This window comes from Meleagris gallopavo, chromosome 14, assembly GCF_000146605.3.
Source record: "Meleagris gallopavo isolate NT-WF06-2002-E0010 breed Aviagen turkey brand Nicholas breeding stock chromosome 14, Turkey_5.1, whole genome shotgun sequence".
NCBI classification, from domain to species: domain Eukaryota; kingdom Metazoa; phylum Chordata; class Aves; order Galliformes; family Phasianidae; genus Meleagris; species Meleagris gallopavo.
In genome coordinates this window covers 4,841,079-4,863,121 of record NC_015024.2, presented here as the reverse complement: position 1 = coordinate 4,863,121, position 22,043 = coordinate 4,841,079, and the positions used below count along the sequence as shown (strand labels likewise).

The 22,043-nt window shown below is 39.2% G+C and overlaps 2 protein-coding genes across 7 annotated transcripts in view; one reads left to right on the top strand and one right to left on the bottom strand.

Annotated features, from left to right (window-relative positions):
* Nucleotides 1-16: 16 nt before the first annotated feature.
* On the top strand, nucleotides 17-22,030 carry ACAD9 (acyl-CoA dehydrogenase family member 9). Of its 3 annotated transcripts, none has more exons than XM_019620047.2 (18): nucleotides 17-140; nucleotides 1,261-1,354; nucleotides 3,809-3,910; nucleotides 6,829-6,935; nucleotides 8,062-8,162; nucleotides 9,894-9,972; nucleotides 10,890-11,064; nucleotides 11,674-11,747; nucleotides 13,360-13,435; nucleotides 14,080-14,150; nucleotides 14,509-14,628; nucleotides 15,503-15,631; nucleotides 17,573-17,652; nucleotides 18,150-18,279; nucleotides 19,482-19,559; nucleotides 20,303-20,431; nucleotides 21,185-21,257; nucleotides 21,677-22,030. In XM_019620047.2, the coding sequence occupies exons 1-18, from the start codon at nucleotides 96-98 to the stop codon at nucleotides 21,775-21,777; spliced, it is 1,764 nt and encodes a 587-aa protein (XP_019475592.1). In that variant the 5' UTR covers nucleotides 17-95; the 3' UTR covers nucleotides 21,778-22,030. The 3 variants fall into 3 exon arrangements, with proteins under 3 accessions (XP_019475592.1, XP_019475590.1, XP_019475591.1); XM_019620045.1 differs by having other exon boundaries at nucleotides 68-149; XM_019620046.1 differs by lacking the exon at nucleotides 17-140 and adding an exon at nucleotides 841-891.
* KIAA1257 (KIAA1257 ortholog) overlaps nucleotides 20,406-22,043 on the bottom strand; it is a 65,292-nt gene continuing 63,654 nt past the window's right edge. For all 4 annotated transcript variants that reach the window (XR_004161289.1, XR_004161290.1, XR_004161287.1 and 1 more), the window contains one exon: nucleotides 20,406-20,492. The gene's annotated coding sequence lies outside the window, so the exon portion shown is untranslated. The remainder of the gene's footprint in view (nucleotides 20,493-22,043) is intronic.

The window sequence follows — 22,043 nt, the reverse complement described above, 5'->3', positions numbered from 1 at the left end:
TTACCTGGCTGTGCCGGCGGTGCCGCGGGCCGGGCAGCTACGTGCCGCACCTGTGTCGGCTCGCTGGGAGCCGCAGGTGGGACTGGGGCTGTGTGATGGCCGGCTGTGGGCTGTGTGACGGCCGGACGTTTCAGTGCGAGGTTTGCGGGGTGCGCCTCAGCGGGCTGACGGGTCTCCTTAAGCTGTAGTGCAACCGACAGCGCCGAGTTTAACGACGAAGCGTTGAGAGCTTGTGGAGCGGGGAGGTGGGCGAGTCGTAGTCAGGCGTCCCATGAGGTGCCTGTTTGTGCCTTTCTCCACTCAAATTTCAATAGAGCAGTCTTCTGAAAAAGCGTGGCTTTTACCAGATCCAGAGAGACCCGGACAGCAACAAGACCAGTGAACATCATGAGGTGTAACAGAGCTGAGTGCAGGAGTGGGGCACAGCAACCCTGCCATCCCCACTGTGAGAAGGAAAGGGACGGACTCAGCAGGGTCTGCGTGCAGGACAAGGGGAAATGCTTTCGAACCAAAGGAGGAGAGATTTAGATTGGATTTAAGGAATAAGCTTTTTTACTTTGGAGTACTTTACTGAGGCACTGGCACGGAGGAGAGGCTGTGGTGCCCCATCCCTGGAGACTCCAAGGTCAGGCTGGGCAGGCGCTGAGCACTGCATGGAGCTGCAGGTGTCCCTGCTCAGCACGGGGGATGGGGGCCAGGTGGGCTGTGAAGGTCCCTCCCAGCTCTAAGGATTCTGTATGTTGGTTGCCTGGAAGTTTTTGTTTATTCAGACCCACCGGGTTGTGTCACTCCCAGTCTATGATCGCAATGGTTGTATGAAGAATCTGGCATGCTGAGGGGATGATAAAGAGCAGCATGGAACAGCACACCCTTACTCTGTGTACCCGCAATGTAAAACATTGTAGTACCCAGATGATTCTGATGCAGATGGAAACTGTTTTTAATCCCAAAGTGGGATTAAGTTGACAAAACTAATGATTAACAAAGAATTTTTGTATCCTTAGAATTCTTGAAATCTCTGTTTTCTGCTCAGTTCTCTGACGTGCTTTGGTATGAAATTTAGCCAAGTCCTATTCGTTGCATAGGATAAAATTTCTGAATGCTTAGCAGGGTCCTTAATTTTCACAGGTTTTAGAGCCTGGTATTTGAAGGACTTATGCTCTTTAGTTTTTCTTTCAATTGCATTAGTGATGAGGTTTTTTGTTGTTGTTGTTTTAGGTTTTTTTTTATTATTTAAAAAAAAAATGTCTGTTATTTTAGGAAGAAGTTTTCCCTTACCCAGAAATTAGCAATGAAGAACTACAGGAGATCAGCCAGTTTGTAGGACCTGTAGAAAAATTCTTCGCTGAAGAAGGTATAATTGTTACTTTCTTACTTGTGTGATTTAGTGATTACAAAGTAGTTTAACTGTAGCAATAAAATAAGATTATTAAAATTTACATTGGTAAGTTACTTTATGCACGTGTTTCCAGAAGTATAGTAATGCTGATGATGCAGGCATGTTAATTTTGTGGCTTCTTTGTAAAGGACTATTTGGATGCTGTTGAGAAGAAATAAAAAATTTAAAAAAAATAAAAAGAAGGAAGGGAGTTGAAAGGATTCAGAGGTAGGATTTGAAATGGTGTTTAGTTTGTCTACATATTGCCATTTACCACTTGAGATATTGCAAGTTTTGTGTGAAATGTTTTACTTGTTGTACTGTACTAAACCTATTCTCAGCAAAGTTCACTATAGATATTCATAAATGGTAACTCTTTGAGAAGCAAGGAAAAATCAAAACCATTTATGTATATTCCTATTTTCAGGAGTAGTAATTCTATTTGGAAAAGTCACATTAGCTGTATGCAGTCCAGGTAGGGTTGCAGGTGTTCCTTCTATTATTGGTGCCGTAGATGAGCTGAACAGCTGGAGTAAATTGTTTTTTACAAACAGCAATCTCTGAGATAGTTAAAAAGTGTCACCTGACATTTCCTGCTGACAAAGATAGCAGGCCTGGATTGCCGGGCGCTGTGGGAGTTTGAAGAAGCTGTAATGTCACAGGTGATGATTTATGAGATACAGGTAATTTTAGCATTAAAATTAACTTATACAGATTACACATAATTCTTTGCTTTGTTGGGAAACAACATTTATTGAGTAAAAAAGTGAAAAGGGAGAAATAAAACTATCAGATTGTAAAGCCTGAACAGAAGGTAGGAATTGATCATCTTTGTTTGCATGTATGGCTGTTTCTTTTTAATGATTAGGTCGATTTGTGGGTGTGGTATAAAATAGGTGAGGGGAGCAGCCGTAGGTGCTTGGAAACCTGATATGTGTGGTTGGCATTGGGTAACCAGAGAAGTTCAGTGCAGCCGTCATTCTAAGGCTTGGCAGTCTGTGGTGCAGAGGTCTGGGTGTAATGGGGGAGGAAGGAATGACCCCACAGTTCTTCCCAGAAGAGCCAGTGGCATATGGATCTTCTACAGCATCACTTAAAACTGTGTGGGGAAATAATCTCATCAAAAACGTCTTTCTTTTCTGAATGACCTCACTTAGAAGAGGATCAGAATGCTTAGCTGCATACCCCTATTATATTTCATATAGAAGTTACAGAATCATTTAACCAGGGTGAATGGGAAGTTCCTTTAGGAACACACTGCTGCTTTTGCAGAGTTACTCTTTTCTGAGTGCTCTCTGGAAAGATGGCTTACATTCCTTTTGCTGTAGCTGACACCCTTCCTCAGCTGCCTACTGTGATTCTGGTGTATCTTCTCTGTCACCGTACAGAACTGCTGTGGTAATCTCCTAAGAATTTAAATTCCTCATAAGAACATGAGTTGTGTAGCTAACCCATTTCCCAGTTATATGCCATTCTGTGATTCCATGATTAAGTACTTTTTAAAAAAAATTACAACCGTGGTATAGTTCAGGAAGAAATACCTAACTTATTCCAGTCGTTGAGTCCACTGGTGTACACGTGTGAGATAATGAAACAAAAATGAGATTCTTCCCCACTTCCAAGTCCTTTCCTCAGGTCTGTCATGATCTGATTGTCATAATTGGTGTTCTGGGAGCTTCCAGTATGTTCTGTGGTTTGCCTTTAATGGTATATGTAATAAGGTGGGGTGATCAGGTGGAGTGTTGGTTCCATGGTAGGTTAGGTTCTTCTTAATGCTTTCGGCTTATTTTGTAAGTAAAGTTGGTGATTCCTGAAAACCAGAAAATAGCCTTTGGGAAACTGATTGCTTGTTAATTTGTAGCGTGTCTCCTGAAGGACAAAACCTTCTTGAAATGCTTGCTTTCTGGAAACAGAGTTGGACTTCTGATAGGAGCATGTAGGACTTAGATGTGCTGTCAAAGTTCAAAGACTGGAAAGTGTTTTGCTCTGCTGGGAGGAGGACTGGTTGGGGCAGCAGGCTGAGACTGTTAATCTTACAGAAGCCATCTTAGGGTTTGAGATTTCCAGCCATAAGGGATTGGAGGCAAATGGAATGGTTCATAAGATCAGGCTAAACCTAGAAAAAATAACTCTCTTGACCTTAGGGATGAGGTGTATATAAGTATGTGGTGCAACAAGCACAATATTGCTGAGCTGCTTCAGAAATCATCTGTAGGGTAATTAGAGGAGGGAGAGGCGTGCTGTTCTTGCAGCCCTTTTTTCTGCAGGCTATTTCAGTTCTTCTCAAGCTGGTATTTAGGTTAGAGGGCACAGTGCTGGTGACTCATGAACACAGTGACCTTAGCTCTGATTTGAGAGCGCTGTGATCTCAGGATTTTTTTCTGTGCTGAAAATCAATGTTTTATATTATTAAACCTTCTGTATTTGTAGTGGATTCCAAGAAGATTGATCAAGATGCAAAAATCCCACCTGAAACTTTGAAAGGACTGGGGGATCTGGGTCTCTTTGGCATGCAGATTCCAGAAGAATATGGTGAGTAAATGATCAAAAAGAATCACCCAATGACCTGTGATAAGATAGTTTGGATCTCACGTAATGTGTCTGTGATATCCTTTGTGTATTTTTGTGGCTGTCCAGTTAACAGACAGGTGTGGGCACCAGGGGTGTCAGTAGGGTGCTGTGCACTCTCCTGGCTTAGGGATACCTGAGTTGGGTAACTACATTTACAAGGTGTGCGTTCTCCCTGGCACAGCATTTTCCTTTTTGTTCAATTTTTGGTAGTAGTGGAGTAGCTTGATGTTCTGTGGGACTTGCAGTATCAGCTGATGATTTCTAAAATTACACCAGGTACAGACAGCAGTGTCTCATGGAACAGATCTGTCAAAGCTGTCATTCACAGATAGGAACGTGTTTGACTATACAGTTATAGAAGTGTAGTGCCTAGTGATTCACAGTGTAGCTTTTGTGTGAAAACAGTACTGAACACAAAGCTTGTGTCTCAAAGGGATCAGACATCAGTTACTCAGTGGGTTAACTCTTAAACTTGCAACGGCAAGAAAATTGCAATCATTCTGATGCATTTTGAAAATGGGATTGAAATAGGTTCATGATTTGAAATATATGAAATAATGAAAGAGATGCTTGCATCGTCTGCTTTCTAGTGTAAAAGAAGATAATAATTCGAAGGAAGATAATAGAACTGGGCTTGACAATCTGCAGAAACTTTTCAGTGGGGAAGATACCTGATTTTTGAAGAGAATAGTGTGAAACAGCATATCTAAGAATGCTGTATAGAGCTGGAGACATACCTCAGTGTTTATTTGCTGATGAGGTAATACCCTGTTTTCCTAGTGGTTTTTGTTCTTTGTTGTTTTATTGTATTAATATAGCTGGTGTTGCTGAGCTCCACTGATTTCAGTTCCTTAAAGAGATTTTATACAGATTAGAGTATTCTGGACAGCTTGCACGTAAGGTATCATTATGTGGTCTCTGTTTAATTGTTAATGCTTTTGGAATGCATTAGAAATCCTGTGAAGTGTTTTTCAGTGGGTATTTAGAATATGGCAAGGTGATGAGGCAGTAGGATGGAGAAGAGGTCTGCAAGCTCTGTCAAGATTTTATTTTCAGGATAGTGTCTTGGACAGAGCACCTTAATCCACATGGGGACAGGGGGTAATTGGGAATTAAGAAACGTACTGAGAAGGCAGGAAGTAATGTCCAATGAAAGGAGGTGCTGGAAGCAGAGAACAAAGCAAAAGCTCAGAGCAGATCTTGAGAAAGCATCGTGGCATTGATAATGTAATTTACTGTTAATTAGAAATGAGTATCTGACTTGAAGTCCTTAATAAATTATTATTACCTTTTGTTTTGTATTGCTATATAATAATCTGTCAGCTTCTGTTTTTTAAAAGCTTTCACTCCATTCATGGTATTGCAGAAAATCATAGTCCTGCTGTCTTGTATTCATATATGCTGGATAAAAATCAGATTGCTACAAACAAGTTATTTTTCACTGCACCACTACTACTACACTTATGATGAGGTTATTCCCTAGTTTTTGTTGTTTAAACCTGCTATATTTTTGCTAGAGCTGCTTGTCGTACTGGAAAAATCTTCAGTCATATATTTGGTGCTTTGTTCATTGCATGGTATTTTTTGTAATGGTTTGTAGTGTATTTGTATTTGCATTTAAAATGCAGAACTTTAGTGGGGAGATGGAGCTCATGCAGGTCATGTAGATATGCTTTCTTTGTCTTGTCATCACTGTAGTCAGTGTGCACACATCAGTCGTCTCTGAGCTGAGTGCTCATCCCAGTGCCTCTCAGGGTGGGAAAAGAAAGAACTGTGGCTGGATGGTCCTCTGACTTCTAAGGAATCTGAGTGTGCTGTGAAGGAAAAGGGTGTAAGGATTGGAATGAATGGCATCAAGGGGACTTGTTCTGGCGTTTATTTCATCTGCAGAAAATAGTAGCACTATTGAGACATCTGCTGAAATTAAGGTGTTTGCTATCCTGACTTCTGTCACTGTCTCTTGTAAAGGATTATAAACCCATAAACCTGGGCAAAAGATTCTCTTGATGAGATAAAATTGTTTATTCAGTAACACACAGAGTAGTCTTAAGTTATGGGGAGTGGGACTAATGGTGCTGAACTCATCGTGTCCTTGAACGCTGCACTCAGACGGCTGCATCTGTGACGTGTCCTGCTCTGTTCTTTCCGTGCTTCTTACCAGCAGCCTGTGTACTTTCAGCAGCAGATCACAAAATGCCTCCAAAAGGTGACTCTGGTGTCAAGTTTTTCTTGAAATAGTCACTTCGTTTTTTTTTTAATTAAAAGCATCTTTTGAAGTGTTGCATTTCATTCTCCTTCAGTGCCCATTTGAAGGTGTCACTGCACATCTGCTCCATGTCACTTCCTGCCATTTCCACCGGCGCTGGGACGGCCTGGATGAGTGCCCCCTGAGTGTGCCCTGTGCAGCACTGCTCCCCTTGCTGCCTGCTGGGCGGCTGCACAGCTGTGCTGGGCTTCCTTGCCTGCTTCTGTAAGGTCGCAAAGTAATTTTATCCTGGATGCATGGAAATTTAGAATCGAGACGTTTCTATACCAAATCTTTTACTGTTTTCACGTGGAGAGTGTTTAACAGGCTTGTCCTACCGTTTGGTGGATTATGCTGTTTGCTGTGCATTCCTGAGCACAGATGATTTGCTTTTTTCAATAGAAGTACATTCAGCATAACTCATGGTTATATTTAAAAAAAAAAAAAAACACCTTTTTTTTAACTGAGCTCTTTGTCACAAGTGCAGCAACGTGGCAGTTGTTTGTGGACGCAATCTATACTAAGGTGTACAAACAGCGTTATTTTAATATTTCTTTGAAAGGGACTTTTTGAGTGGGAAGGGTGAGTTAAATTCTAAGGTATGTGCTTGGAATAAACACAGTGTTTGTTGCAGGTGGTCTCGGGCTGTCAAACACCATGTATGCACGGCTGGGAGAAATCATCTCGTTAGATGGATCGATTGCAGTTACTCTGGCAGCTCACCAGGCCATTGGGCTGAAGGTAAAGCTCGAGTAGTTCTGTGCAATGTGTGCAGAAAAGGTGAGAGGATGTTTGTGTACGTGTGGGCTGTGAGTGCCCTATTAGCAAATCAGAGTGAAACAATCCCAAGCTTTGTTAAAAAATAAAACAAAATACTGAAAACAATAAAATATCGGCAGGGCTGACATTATGGGAAGGTGACAGAGTCGTGCAGAGAACTCAGTTCTCGTTGAACGAGGCTGCGTATTGTGGGAAGTAAGCAGAGAAAACCTACCTGAGATCAGCCTGTTGTGGCCAGCCTGAATTTCAAACTGATTTTCTGTGTAGCCTTAGGGATCTACCACTAACAGCTTGTATGATGGATGGGTGGTAGTATTCTGAAGCTTAAAATAGCACAGAGGTCTTTATAATAAAAAATTGTTCCAGGATTTGAGCAGATTAAAAATGAGTGCGTGCTCCTCACCTTCCTTAGAATGTCCCCATCTGCAGTGAGCTGCCTGGGCTGCAGAGCAGTCTGGTGAGGAGTGCAGTGTCAGATGCTGCTGCTCTTTCTCCTGCTTTGACCAGTTTGGATCAGTTAATGTTAATTCTCCCTTGTTTGCTGGGTATTGATATCTTATCTGCTTAATCATAAGAACCCCCCGTACAGAAAATAAATACAACTCTCTACAATAAGAAGTAATTAAAATAAAAGTAACGCTTTTTGAGAGTGTAATGAAATAATTCAGAAACTAGGTAAATCGTGTTCTGTTCTCTGATTTAGAGCTTCTAGAATTGATGCTTTTTGATTTACTTATTTAAATAAAACCGTAGTGAAGGTATGACAAGTTATGAAGGGAGGACTGTCTCTGTGCCTTTCAGAGCAACAGTTACATCTTCATTTACAGCATAAGGATCCAGAAATCTCTCTGAGAGGGCAGCCTTAACACTGAGCTGCTCCCTGGGGGCCTCTGAACAGCTGTTACTTTGGCATCTTTTAATGCCAGATCAGTAATAATGTCTATTGTTTATTAAACTTTTTTTTTGTATTGCCTTTTTATGCCATATAATTTGCAGATGAAGATTCCTGAAGATGGTACAGTTTGTCAGCTTCAGTTCTGCTGACATAGTTTGATGCTGAAAAGTTTTCTCCTAATTTTTTGTATAGGGAATCCTGATTACTGGCACTGATGAGCAGAAAGCCAAGTACCTGCCTAAGCTGGCATCTGGGGAGCACATTGCAGCTTTTTGTCTCACTGAACCTGGAAGGTACTGGTTTTGCAACTATGAAATCTTCAGAAAGCACCAGAACACCAAAATTATACTTTCTTTACTGCCTGATTGCTTTGTCACTGTATAAAATCTTTGCTAATGTGTGCCTGTTGTCTCTGTGTATGTCAGTATCCATTTTTAAAACCTTGTAATTCGTCTTTTCCCTCATGCTTATGGCAGCTTTTAGGAAATCACTAACCAGTGTTTGATGGTAGCTGCATTAATGCTCTCAGTTGTTCCCAGCTCAACTCTTCATCTACTTTTAAAAATAATGTGCTGTGACTTTCAGTTCTTTTTCAAGATTATAAAAGCCTGCACCAATATTGAAGGTGCTACCAAAAACAGTAAGAAGGGTTTTTGTCTACTGCTAGAGTTTAGACAAGGTATCTTTGTAGCAGCAACTTCTTCTTGAAGCCATGGTTGTATTTGAGTTTACTCTTTGATAAAAGAGCAAGTTCTGTCAGTGCAGAAGAGGTGGTTTTATTAAAATCATGCAGGCAGATGGTTTGCTGTGGGATGGCTGAAGGCACTGATGGAGGGACAGAGCAGTCAAATACTTGAAGGTGAATCTCACCTACCTGTACGATGCAGCAGTTTCAAATTCTTTTCTGAAACCTGCTCTGCTCATACGTCTTGCAGTGACTGATTCACTTGCTTATTTTCATGCTGTTGTGATATAGAATTCTTCCCATTAGCAGTGCTGGCTTTTACTCACTCATAAGCCCAGCTTTTACCCTCTAAAAATTGTTCTGTTTGCAAGCAGAATATGCGCTAGTAACATTTAAGCTTTTAACAGTCATCCATGCAAGGCACTTTGAAATAATGTGCGGGAAGAAAACAAGGGCTGACCATGTTCTGAAAGTCCTCTAACAACTTTATTTAGCCTTGTATTATTTTTGAAAATTGCTGGTCTGGTAAGTGCACCTTCAGTCTCTGTTGGTATTTCTGTTCTAGCACACAGGAACAGTCATTTTTACAGCTGAATTTTAGAACTCTGATCCTATTAAAGGATAGCATATCAGAGGTATCCTCAGCTGAGATCTTAGTGTTCCAGGAACTTGTCTAGAGCTGAAAGCCCAGTGTGAGACATTGTTGTGTTCAAATTTGTTTCAAGGGGTAATGGTGTGCTTCTCACCTATGTAATAAGGTGATGATTGAAGAGAGTGCTTAAATGCTTAATCACAGAACAGCAATTCTCAATGTCTTTGTTGTAATTTGCCTGCAATTTTACTCCTGTAAAAGGCATGTGATGTGCCCAAATGTTTGTTGATGGAGTCCTGTCACATATTCATCTGTTTTTCATTTCTGTTGAGCCTTTTTTCTGTTAGGATATCCAAGTAGGGTATAAGCTTTTGAGGAATAGCTTACATGTTATAAACTTGTTTATGTTTTAGGATAACAGATTCAGCATATGGTCCAATAGCTGATAGTGCAGCCCAACAAAGGTGCTCATGTGGCATTCTGATGCTTGGGTCAGCTGATAAGGTGGATAACAGAACTTAATCAACAGAAATGTCCCCCCTCAGGATGACTTAAGTAGAATTCATCAGTATTTTTGAATCTAGGAAGTTTTCTTGTTATTTACAAATGAAAATTGATATAGTACTATTGCATACAATTATGAACACTTTTTTTTAAAGTTGGGAAGGAGAAGGGGAAAAAGTAGTTCTGTTTCCTAAAATATGTTTATGTCTTTAAACACTAACAAACAACTTGTTTTGCTTTTAGTGGAAGTGATGCTGCATCCATCCAGACAAGAGCAACCCTCAGTGAAGATGGGAAGTACTTCTTACTAAATGGTTCCAAGGTATCCACTCACAGACATATTTTTTGTTAAAAGTTTATAGAAAACACTCTAGTCTATTGCAGCATTATCATTTGTTTTACCAAGTAAGATTCTAGCTGGGCTAGAACTGCATTGGACTTTGAGGGTCTCCAAACTGATGAAGAATGACTGTGGGCCAGACAGAGAAGTGCACAATTCAGGGAATAATTTTGAACTTTTAGTGATAAAGATACAGACCACCCTCCCATCAAGTTCCTTCTCTCGTGTCTCCAGATCAGTGTTTAGGTTTGTAGGGTGGGTTAATTAGCGCTCCTGTGACACCATAGGTGAAGAGAAACCTGACACCTTATTTTCCCCTTCTTTCATTCTTCATCATACCAGATTTTGTAGTTAATTTTGAAAGAAAAAATCAACAGTGAGTTAGAAATTGGACTGCTTGGACCATTCTAAAACTGGCAAAATACTCTTGAAAGATACACGGTGTTCTGGGTTCAACAGTATTTGATGGTTTTGATCTGAAGTTTTATGTTTGTCTGCCATGTGACACCACCTGTTATGGAAGTCATAAATATGTGGCCTAATACTTAGTATTTTTCATCAAAGGTAAAATTGTATTGGGCAGAGGGTCTGGAGTCTGTATTGCTCTTGCACCCCTCATGTGCCATACACAAGAGGCTACACAAGCTTTTGGGAAAACTCAGAGTTTAATTCAATTCTATTACAAATCATTTTTACAGTTGCTCCAAACTTACCATACTCTGATCAACTATCCTTGGAAATAGTTTAACAAGGCAAAAGTAGTAGCAGAGCACTCATTAGGTTGTAAGGGAAGAAACAGTTTGTTTTTGCTCCATTCACTGCTGACATCTGTTACAAAATAATTAAGAACAGTGGTAATAAACTCAAAACGAATGCATTTCTTTCCCCTCTCAAAACAGGTTTGGATATCGAACGGCGGCCTTGCTAGTATTTTCACAGTGTTTGCTAGGACAGAGATTGTTGAGAAGGATGGACAAGTAAAAGACAAAATTACTGCTTTCATCGTAGAGCGAGATTTTGGTGGAGTCACGCATGGGAAACCTGAGGATAAGTTGGGCATTCGAGGCTCCAATAGTAAGAATCATTTAAAATCGTCAACAGAAATTATGTTAATATTTCTGTTTGTTTAGATCATCTGAATTCAAAGGCAAATCAATATCTTTTCCGTGTATCAGTGTAAGTTTCGTGTTTCTTTACCTAGCTTTTCTTCTGAGTCCTTCCTCATGCAGGCTCTGAAATGAGAAATCCATATTGTACAATTCTTTTCTGCACACCTGAAGCTGCACTTTCATGCAGTGAAATAACTCAGAAGATTCAGTAACCAAGTAACTTTAATCTAGAAGTAAGTTTTCATAGGTTTTTCTTCAACTTACTGATGGTTGCACGTTTTCACAGTCTATCATTTGGACTTTATTGTGGTATCAATTCCATAAAATAGCAACAAAGCTATAGTTCTGTAGTTTATGTACATTAATTCGATTGAGTCTTTTATATCAGTAATTGATGTCAGCTACAATCATTTCCCAAAATCAAGCTCCTTTGGCAAAGTTTCATAATCTCTCATTCGCAGTACATTAGGAAAACTTTACTTTTTGTTACAAAAGTCTGTTGTGTTCCTGACACCTTTTAAATATTTTTGCACTATGATTCAACAGTTATAAACAAACTAACTCTGTGTTTCAGCCTGTGAAGTGCATTTTGAAAACACTAAAGTGCCTGTAGAGAACGTGCTTGGAGAAATAGGAGGGGGATTTAAGGTAAGCAGGAACCAGCAGTAACGATTTTTTCAAGTCTGAAGGTTTATTCTTATTTGTTAAACTGTACTACAGTTTCTTTATTGAATCAACACTCTCAAACAAGAACAGAATTCTCAGTTTAGCTGATGTGCCTGATATTATTCATTGGTTTCACCAGGGTAGTGCATGAGCGTGCCATTAACTCTGAGTTGGGTATCCATAAAATCCTAGACCAGGTCCTGCTTTTGTTTGTTTTTTTAGTACAGGAAACATTCTGCTCTCTTCTGGAATGGGAGGAACTTCTAACAGAACTTACACACTGAGCTGTCGTCTTTTTCTGCAGCTAGAATTGGTAGAAGGGGGAAGACAGAAATGAGTGTAACAGGAAATAGTTCAAGGAAAGTCTGTCCAGACAGCACCCAAGGTACCAGAGAATGGCAGCGAGGTTTCCCAGGACCAGGTTATATAGCACAAGATGCAGGGAGGACGCTGCGACGCTGGTGCAGGCATGGCTTCTCTTCATTACACCCAAGCCATGTGGTACCTGTAAGGACAACACTGCTCACTTTCTCTGAGTCTGATGTGTAGATTTGCAAAACTCTTCTTAATGGTCCTTGTGAGTTTTCTTACTGCTCCAATAGCATTCAGCTCCAGCTCTAAATTCCAAACAGAATTCCCTCTAATGTTGTTAACGGAAGAAAAGGTAAATTTCACAGTTTTTTTCTTGAGAAAATTATCACAATTTTAAAGGCAGGAGTGGTGGCTTTTTGCTAAACTTTACAGTGTCTGTCTTTAAACTGAGTCACTTACGTTTCCCTTAAAAAGCAATAGTACTGACTTCAGCATCTTTATACACTGTGGGTCTGTATTTCATTCCTGCACTTCTCATCTTGTTCCCCTGTCTTGTACGTTGCTGTAAGACTCAGCAGAATTTTGACAAGTGAATTGCTGTTTGAGACAGACACGTATTCTCAAAATGTACTTTGAATGAGCATCTTACCTCACCAAAATTCTGCCTTCTGTAGGTAGGAGTCCTTTGTTTTGCTTCAGGATGACTTTTTACAAGAGTTAGTACATTTTAACAGCTTTTGGTGGGTGGGTGTTACTGCCTGCCCAAGGGTAAGGCTAAGATGAGATTGCTGAATATAGAGTGAAAATTTAAAAGAAAAATTGAATGGATATTTGTGCTTCTAAGTAGAATTTTTGCCTTCCTTCTCTATAACAGCAGAGACAAGTATCAGCACCAGTATAAACACGTGTGCCTTTTTCCTGTGCAATACAGAAGAGATAAGTCTCTGTCTGGGGGCTTCTTCTGCGCTGTTTTCTCCAGCTCAGCCCTCTGAAATCCAATACCTTTTCTTGTCCATTTTTCAGTACAGAAATGACTGAATAATGAGTAACTGAATCATCAGTATCAGAAAACTGTTTTGTGTATGAAGTCAGATGTGAGGTTGTCTGAAATACCTGGTTTTAAAGCATTTCTGGTGAGATGCTCAGTGCTGCACTGACTGCCCAATTTGAGGACTGGTATTGCAGGGAAGAAGTATAAGTGGTGATGAATGAAATCCAAGGAACACTAAAAGCAGAGAGCAGTTTTTCACCTTAAACAAAAGAGCCCTTTTTATTTTCTCAGGTTGCCATGAATATCCTGAACAGTGGAAGATTCAGCATGGGCAGTGCATCTGCTGGAATGATTAAAAAATTGATAGGTGAGTGAATTAGATGTTCTAGATTACTGCATGCCATGGGAAAAAAATCTGATCTGTGTAAGGTATATAATAGTGCTAATTCAATACAGTAACATTAATCTTGATCAGAACATCACTATTGGCAGCCATAACATACTTTGATGTATTTAAAACACTAATTTTATTTAAAATTTTGATTTTGTAAAAAACTGAAGATGATGCCTGTGTTACAGTTATTCTAGGGAATGAATTCTTACTAACATGGTAACCTCTGACTGCTTTTAGGCAGTATAGCCTCCTTTCAAATTTCAGTCATGTTCAAAGCTTACATGCACTAATAAGTACTAAAATTGGCTTCTACCAATAGTTACCCAAAATACTAACAGGGATCTCTCAAAAAAGTAATTAGCATTAAAATGTGCTTTTCTGAGCATATTTGGTATGGTGGGTGGGTCTTGTTTAAAAGCCTTTGGCACAGCATCCCCAGACTCAATCATGTAGTCATTCTGAGGGTGTTTTTCACTGTGTGCTGTTGCTGAAGCAGTGGGGGTTGATCAGTCAGTAGAAAAACACTGTTTCCATACAGCGGGAACGATGCATCACAGCAATGATAGCTGTACTATTTTGAGATTGTTGTTTTGTGGTGGTGTGTTTTTTTTTTTAAGAACTGACAGCAGAGCACGCTTGTACCAGGAAACAATTCAATAGGAAACTGAGCGAGTTTGGATTAATTCAGGTAAGTAAAAAAAAATGAAACCCTCCATCTCTGCCCTTTGTTTTGCTTAGGTGCTGTGACACAGACTGTGCTGAGGTCCTTTAGAGTGTACTAGATTAAACAAACACAAGAGGTGTTGCATTTATGTAAATTCAGTGCAGACTTCTGTACATTGATCTTTTATGTAATTTTAAGTGAATAACAAACGAAGCAAGTACTTTAACATTTTTCATGAGGGCTTTGCAGTAGTACCTTTATTAAATATTATTGGATAATGTGTTAAAACATAAGAAAATATACTCTTTAGTTTGAGCATTGTTGCAAGCTTGGCTACAGTGTTCTGCATCAGTGTGTGACTCCTTTCATTCCTATCTGACAGGAGAAGTTCTGTTTTATGGCTGTGAAAGCGTATGTAATGGAGAGCATGGCTTACCTCACGGCAGGAATGATGGACAGGCCAGGCCTCCCAGACTGCTCCGTGGAGGCAGCCATGGTCAAGGTAATTAATCTTAGTGAAGGACCTGCCGACAGCGCTGAGCTAATAAAGACAAACACCTTTCTTGATCTTCAGTCTACATTACAGATTGCATAGAGGCTCAGGTATTACTTTAGATGTACATACAAAAACTTTAGCTAGATTTAAAAATTAAAAGAAGACTTTCGTTTTCTGTACATTACAGATTATCTTATGTTCAGGCTTGTATCCCCACGTGAAAGACAGACTGCATACAGCACATTGGGGTCCTTTTGAATTCTCTTTCTATGCAGTTTCACACACAAAAAAAAGTGCTTAAGTTTTATTTCCAGCTACAGACCTGATTTGGGAGCTTCTCTCCTGGTTTGAACGCAGAACTCACACTCAGTGAGAGCCAGGCCCTCCCTGAAGGAGTGTGGCTTTTTAAGGCATTCCTGCAACATGCAGGTGGGTGCTGTTGGCTGGCAGTGCAGCCTTGAAGAGAAGTCAGAAATTTCAGCCCCCATGCTGGTCTTTTGCTGAGTTCAGAACACGTGTGTCTGTGAAGTGGGCCAATGTGAAGTACTGAGAAAGACCTGCTGCGTTTGTTCTTTCAGCTTGTGGCTCTGAGCCCCATAGAAACATTGCCTTATTGAGAAGTTTATGTGGATTGCAAATACAGGAGATGTTCATTTTTCAAGTAACTTTTCACTTTGACACTGAGGCGCAAGAACATTATTTCAGGAAAACTTTATACAGGACTACTGTAGAAGCAGTACAGAATATTACAGTAATGGTGCACAGATAGAATCCTTCCAAATCCAGTGTTACTTCCTGTTTTAAATTGCAGTATAGTAAGAAAGCTATGACGACTGTTCTTACTGTGTGAACCACGGTGACTGAATGCTGTTAATGGCAGGTGTTCAGTTCTGAAGGTGCCTGGGCTTGTGTAAGTGAAGCTCTGCAAATCCTTGGAGGCCTCGGCTATATGAAGGATTACCCCTATGAACGCTATCTCAGAGATTCCAGGATACTGCTCATTTTTGAGGCAAGTACGAATATACTGTTTGTTTTACCAGAAACTGACAAAAACACACACACCTTCTGTAAGCCTGAGGTGAAACAAATCCAGTGCAGTACTTGTTTAAACAGGCCTTTGTCTGGTTGGCTCTGAAGTCTGTAATAGTTGGAATAAGCCTGAATAACTAATCTTCTTTTCTTTGGTGATACAGGCAGTATTTTTCCTAGAATAAACTTGGAGATGATGGGTTGTATAGATTAACCACAAAGTGTGGGCTCACTAGGAGCTGACTTTGCCCTCGGAAAAAACATGTATCCCAGTACTGTAATGTACTGTTTGTTTCCTCTTAAATGTGGAGGCATTTTCTGGATGTTTTGGACAAAACGTGCATCTGACTGTACCTGTTTCAGATACCCCATCATGGGAATAAAGTCCCAGCTCATGCTTTGAAGTGGTTGTAATTTTGAACGTGTTGGGGAATTCTGAATTATTAAAAGCACTGTTTAACACAGAAGTTCAAAACTATTTTAGCTGACAAGTGAAAATCAGTTTATGTTCAGCAAATCGTAGTGATTGCATATGGTGAACTGTGGTGAAATCAGTGTATGCTTAAGCAAGAGAGAATGAAACTGATGTTCTCACTGTAGAGCATATTTTGAAAACACTTTACTGCTTTTATTCTCATTTATCTAATATGTGCAGTAGGATTTGGTAAGAGGCATAGGCAAAACTTAATTATTTTTACACAACTTCTCTAATAGGATTTTCTGATTCTTGCATCTAAGCTGCTCTGTTCTGAGACTGCGCAGCCTTTCCTCTGTGTGCTGCTTAGAAGCAAAGCAGGGAAGCTCACAGATCATTAATTTGGAAGTTTCACCTTGTTGATGTGTGTATATTTAATACAAAATGTTAGCTGTGAAGTTTGTTCTCTACTGTTTGCAAGTGGGATTATCATCTGTATGTCTGCTTCATACAAGTTTTTCTTGGGGAGACCATGTAGAAATCAGTGTTTGTCTCCTGCTGTCAGAACAGCAATGATCTCAGCTGGAAGTTGATGCAAGCATGAACATTCAAACAGGATTTGAGCTTGAACCCTGGCTGCAGCTGTTATGTGAGATACCCACACACCAGGAAGAGTCAATTCCAGTACTGACTCAAGGAGCAAAAACTGTCAGCATGTAACATCCTCCTCCGTTGGACTGGCTGTAGGAAGCCTTGTGTTCAAGAACACGTTTCAGTAACTCAGTTCATTTTCTCACTAACCTTAACAGTTCAGTGAAGTTATTTTCCAGCTATCTGTGTTAAGGCAATCAATCTTACAGTGGATTCCTGAATGTCACATTTGTACAGGCTCATAATCTCCATTTCCTGATCTGCTTTTGCTTTCCAAATCGGCATAATAAATATTCTTTTGTGTTCAAGTATTCCTTTACTGGAACAATACAGAAGTTATTTTTTCATCCAGGCACATTCAGCCTGGTTTCTTTTTAGCTCTGTTATATATGCATGGCTAATAGTGAAAAGCTCAACTTCTTCACAATCAGATGAGGTCAGAATTTCATCACTAAGTGAGCTAAAGCAGAAGTCAGCAAACATTCATGGATGGGTAAAGACTGATCTTTTAAAACTGATTTAAAAATGTAAGTAAGTAAATAGTTAACAAAAGAACCTCTCTTTAAAACCATACACATACTTACAAAAAGCAAAACCATTTACCTACATGTGATGGTTGTGTTTTGTCTGCTGTTGATCTCTCAAGATAATTGTACCTTACAAGTAATGCACCTTAGAATATTGCCAGGAAAAGCAGAGTACAGAAGTTATGTAGACAGTGAAAGTAGTATTGAAACAAAAAAATATGTAAAATGTTAGCACAGCATATCCTGATTTTTTGGAATACTAAAAATACTTGATAGTGCATATCAATTTGATATTATCGATATAACATATTGCTGTGTTTTTTTGCAGGGAACAAATGAAATTCTGCGAATGTATATTGCTCTGACGGGTATGCAGCATGCAGGCAAAATCTTAACTGACAAAATTAAGTAGGTTCTTATTTATTGTTAATAGATTTTAATGAACTGCACAGAGTGATAATTTTAACTATATCTAAGTGGGAAATGGTTGGGAAAAAACTGCATTTCTTAGTAAGTTCTCTGAAGGGCAGTTCAATGTATAGGGGTCTGTTTTTTTCTTTTTAGTTGGCATTATTTTATTTATTTAGGAATCTTTGCTGACTGTATCTTACATTTCCAGCTTGTGTACAATTGTAAGACAGTAATTAAAATGACTTAAGATCTTATACCAAAGTATTACTTGTAAGACACAGTGCATACATAGACTGGTGTCTGCAACTTATTGTATTGACACGAGGAATGGGCCATGCTGAATGCTTTTAAGGCTGTGTGGTTCTCTGGAGTTCATAGTAAAAAGGATCAAAAGACTAAAACACTGCAGCTAACTAGATAATGCATTTATCCTGAAACTTCCCTTGCAAACCAGCAGATGTATTTCAGCAGCTGTTTTTTACTCAACATTTTAGAGAAATCAAGAAAGGAAACATAGGATTGGCACTGCAGGAGTTGGTAAACAAAGTAAGGGACTCAACGGGCAGAAAAGTGGATTATGGGATAATGGAAGAACGTGGTGGATTGGTGCATCCCAGCCTCCAGGTAAGAGCCAGACACCGCTCTTCTACGTTTGATCCATGTTACAAGTTGGTGCTTACTTGAAATTGATATAAACCTGAATTTGTTGGAATATCTACAAACTGCCCTCCATAATATGCTCAGCTATATAACACATTACTTTCCTGTTTAATGGTAACGTGGTTGTTAACTATGAATTTTGGTGAGCTATGGATACACTTGCTTCATCACTTAGTTCTTAGGGCCAAGAAGAAAAAAGGTGTTGGTGTTTTTTGTTTTTAAAGTTGCTAGTAGGAAAGGAAAAATTAAGGTATGTGGTGTTTTGTAATGAGCTGAGATGTGTAATGAAATCATTTTTTGTCAGCATATGTGGCCCTAGGTCAGCTGTGTCGGGCACACATGTAAGAGGATTTGCTAATCCTGTGCTGTGCCCATGGCACTGCTTTCACTTCAGGTAAACACACCGTGTGTCCTGCAGTGCCACCAGTGTATGTGAGTGGGTTGTGTTAACAGCAGTGATGCTGACCTACCTTGTGTGCTGGATGGAACACCTCTAGTACCTCAAACACAGAGACCACAGCCATTCATAGTACAGGAACTAATTAGCAATTGCATTCAAGAATTAATAAAAGCCAAAGGTGACATTGGAAACTCTCCAACCTCCTTACCAGCAAAGTTTGAAAACACGGGCAGTAGCACCTAATACTGGCTTCCAGGGGTTCTGTAGCATGCAGTACGTAAAACATGAATCGGGTTTGTTGGGCAGAAGGAGCATAGAAATCTTTCTAACTATTACTTGTGTAAGTATAAAGAAGACTATACTGAAAAGTTAGAAAAGTAAAATCAGAACTTTTTAATACACATCTTATTGCTAAAGTAATGTGCTTTAACTGGCTTTTAACTGAGTATAAAGAACACTATCTAACATTATGTAAAGGATAAAAGGAATACAACTAAGCAGTGGTTTGCCACTCAGAAAAGGCTCTGTGATTTATAATCCCATTAGGTACACAGGCCAAGTCTCTATCCTTTATAGCTGGGGAAATGTAAAATGCTGAATGATAGTCTTAAATGGAAATTCTTTTCATTGACTAGAAGTGGCACACATCCCAGCATGTTGGTTTCTGCTAGAGACTTTTGCTGCGGGTTTTTATTTACCTTTGGAGAATGTTCAAATTGTTTAAATGTACTCAATATTTTAAGTATGTATTTGTTTTATTTTTTAGGAGAGTGGCAAGAAACTTGAGGAAAATGTTTATTATTTTGGAACGACAGTGAGAGGCCTACTCACTAGGTTTGGCAAGGTAACAACAATATGAGTTTTATCTTCAAACTTTTCCTCAACTGGTCTCACTGCAGTCTGGAGTGGACTGTGTATAGCTAGAGCCAGGATTTCCTTTGCACAACTGATATCCATTGACTGAGAAAACATACTCCAACTCTATACTATCTTGATGTAACAAACAACTTTCACTTACTTAAGCAATCACTATGATCAGGTTAATGTGTCCTTGTATTGCTGTAAGCACAAATCCTGCTTGTTGCTGTGGCTATTCTCAGTACACTGCTGTAAGCAGTCACTGGAATCCATTTCCTAAAAGAAGAGCTGTACCAGTATGCTTTCTGTTACAGTTATTCATTCGTATTATACAGCAAACACATACATAATTACACCATGCAAAGCAGCTTAGCTAAAATAGGAGCTATGGCTACTCCAGATTTATGAATGAGTTCTGAGCATGCTTATTAGACTGCACCATGGAGCATTCAGCATTAACAAATGTGTGTGTTTGTTGTTTAGGGGTAGATAGAAATTCAAGTGCCAAAAACCACTTTGATTTAGCATTTACCAAAGTAGTTTCTGGCTGTAGCCAGGAAGTCTGGAAAAGGTGGAGATATTTAATCCAAAACCTACTTCATAGGAGTGGAAATTCAGTGTAATTACTTACCTGTCTATGCTCTAAATAAGTATGAACATAAATGTAGAAAGTATGGAAAAAAACCAATCTGATTGAAGTCTATAACCTGATCATTTTTATTCTTCTAGACCATAGTGGATGAGCAGTTGGCTCTGAAGAGAGTGTCAGATATAGTTATTAATTTGTATGCCATGACAGCAGCTATTTCCAGAGCGAGCCGGGCCATCAGCATTGGCCTAAGAAACCACGACCATGATGTAAGTGTACTTCAGTATCAGTCCCAGCCATCTAACATCTGTGCTCCAGGGATGACACTTCCTAACAAATCAGTAATTAGGATCATTCTGTTAGTTACATGTTTTGTAAGTAAGGTGCACTATATTTATACTTAGACCTTTCCTTGAGATGTTAACCTAGGTAACTTGTACAAGTCTCTAACGAGCTGCTTTTTCCTTGACTGGCCAACTTCCCCCTCACCTCTGACATACAGTTATTGAATTCTTTGCCTCACAAGTGTGATGCGGTTCTAAAAAGGGTGCTGAGCTATCAGACATTGCGTGCTCGTGTCTCACACTGGCTAAAACCTCAGTGACAAATAGTTTTCATTACACTAAAGCTACACTCTGCATTTGTTAAGGATGTGTATCTACTGCAGCAAACTCCCACAAAACTCAAATCAAACTGCACTGATTTGTTTCTCAACTGATTCATGGCTGGGTACAGTACCACACCACTTACCTCCCCAGTTTTCTGGGCACACAAGCTGCAATATTATCCAAGTATTTAAAATACTTTGACATACATACATGAATGAATTAGGATTTTACATTCTCTTAACCCTTCTAACATCATGCTGTTCTTCCCAAACTCTTTCCACATTATCAACTATTAGTAATTATTACTACTTTTTCTCATTAAGTGTCTGCACAGTAAACTGAGTATTTTTCCTGCGTTGTTAGGTTTTAATTTCGTAAACAAAAAACCTACTAAATTAATACTCTGTTTTGCAGGTGCTTCTTACAAATATCTTCTGCAGCGAAGCATATTTCAAGAATAATTATGCCATTGCTCAACTGCAAAAATGTAAGCTCTATAAAATACTTTTTGTACTCAGTGGCTTGCGCAGTCTCAACTAAAGTAGGTATTTTTGAGATAACCAATAGAACAGTTCTGCTCTGCCTTTAATTAGGACAAGGAACAGAGCTGGTGAGTGGAGCAGTCTCTGCTCTTATAGATGAATCCAGTATGGGGATAAACTATTTTTTCATGAAGAAGATTTATTAGTAACAAACACTCTGTGAAGAAAATATTAAGTAACAAATTGGGCATTTGACTTGTTCATCTAAATACTAACCAACTGGGTATTTGCTTTGTGAATGATTCAGTCAGCCATAATCAGAATCTTTTTAGAGTTTTCCTACCACTGATGTTTAGATACTTAAATTTGTATTCTGAAATCCTTTCTGAAAGAAATTTACAACAGCTCTTTTGCTTTTCCATAGATGCAGAGGAAAATCTGGATGACTACATTAAAAAGGCTGCAAAGCAGGTACTGGATAAGAGAGCTTATGTCTGTTCACACCCACTGGACAGGACATTTTAATTACTTCATTGACAGCTAATGTTGATGAATGTAACACAAACAACAACTATTTTCCTCCAGTTCAAGTATTTGATACCTTAAAAGTAACTGTTTCATGAATTTACTAAATGTAATTAGCTGTATCTGTGTAAAATAAGACTAAAACCAACTTGATACAAAGAGGATAAAGAAGGAAATGACTGTAACCTTCAAGTTATATTTTTAGAGATATGTCTGTTATATTTGATGCCAAATAAAAATCAATTGAGATCCAGACTGAGTTATGT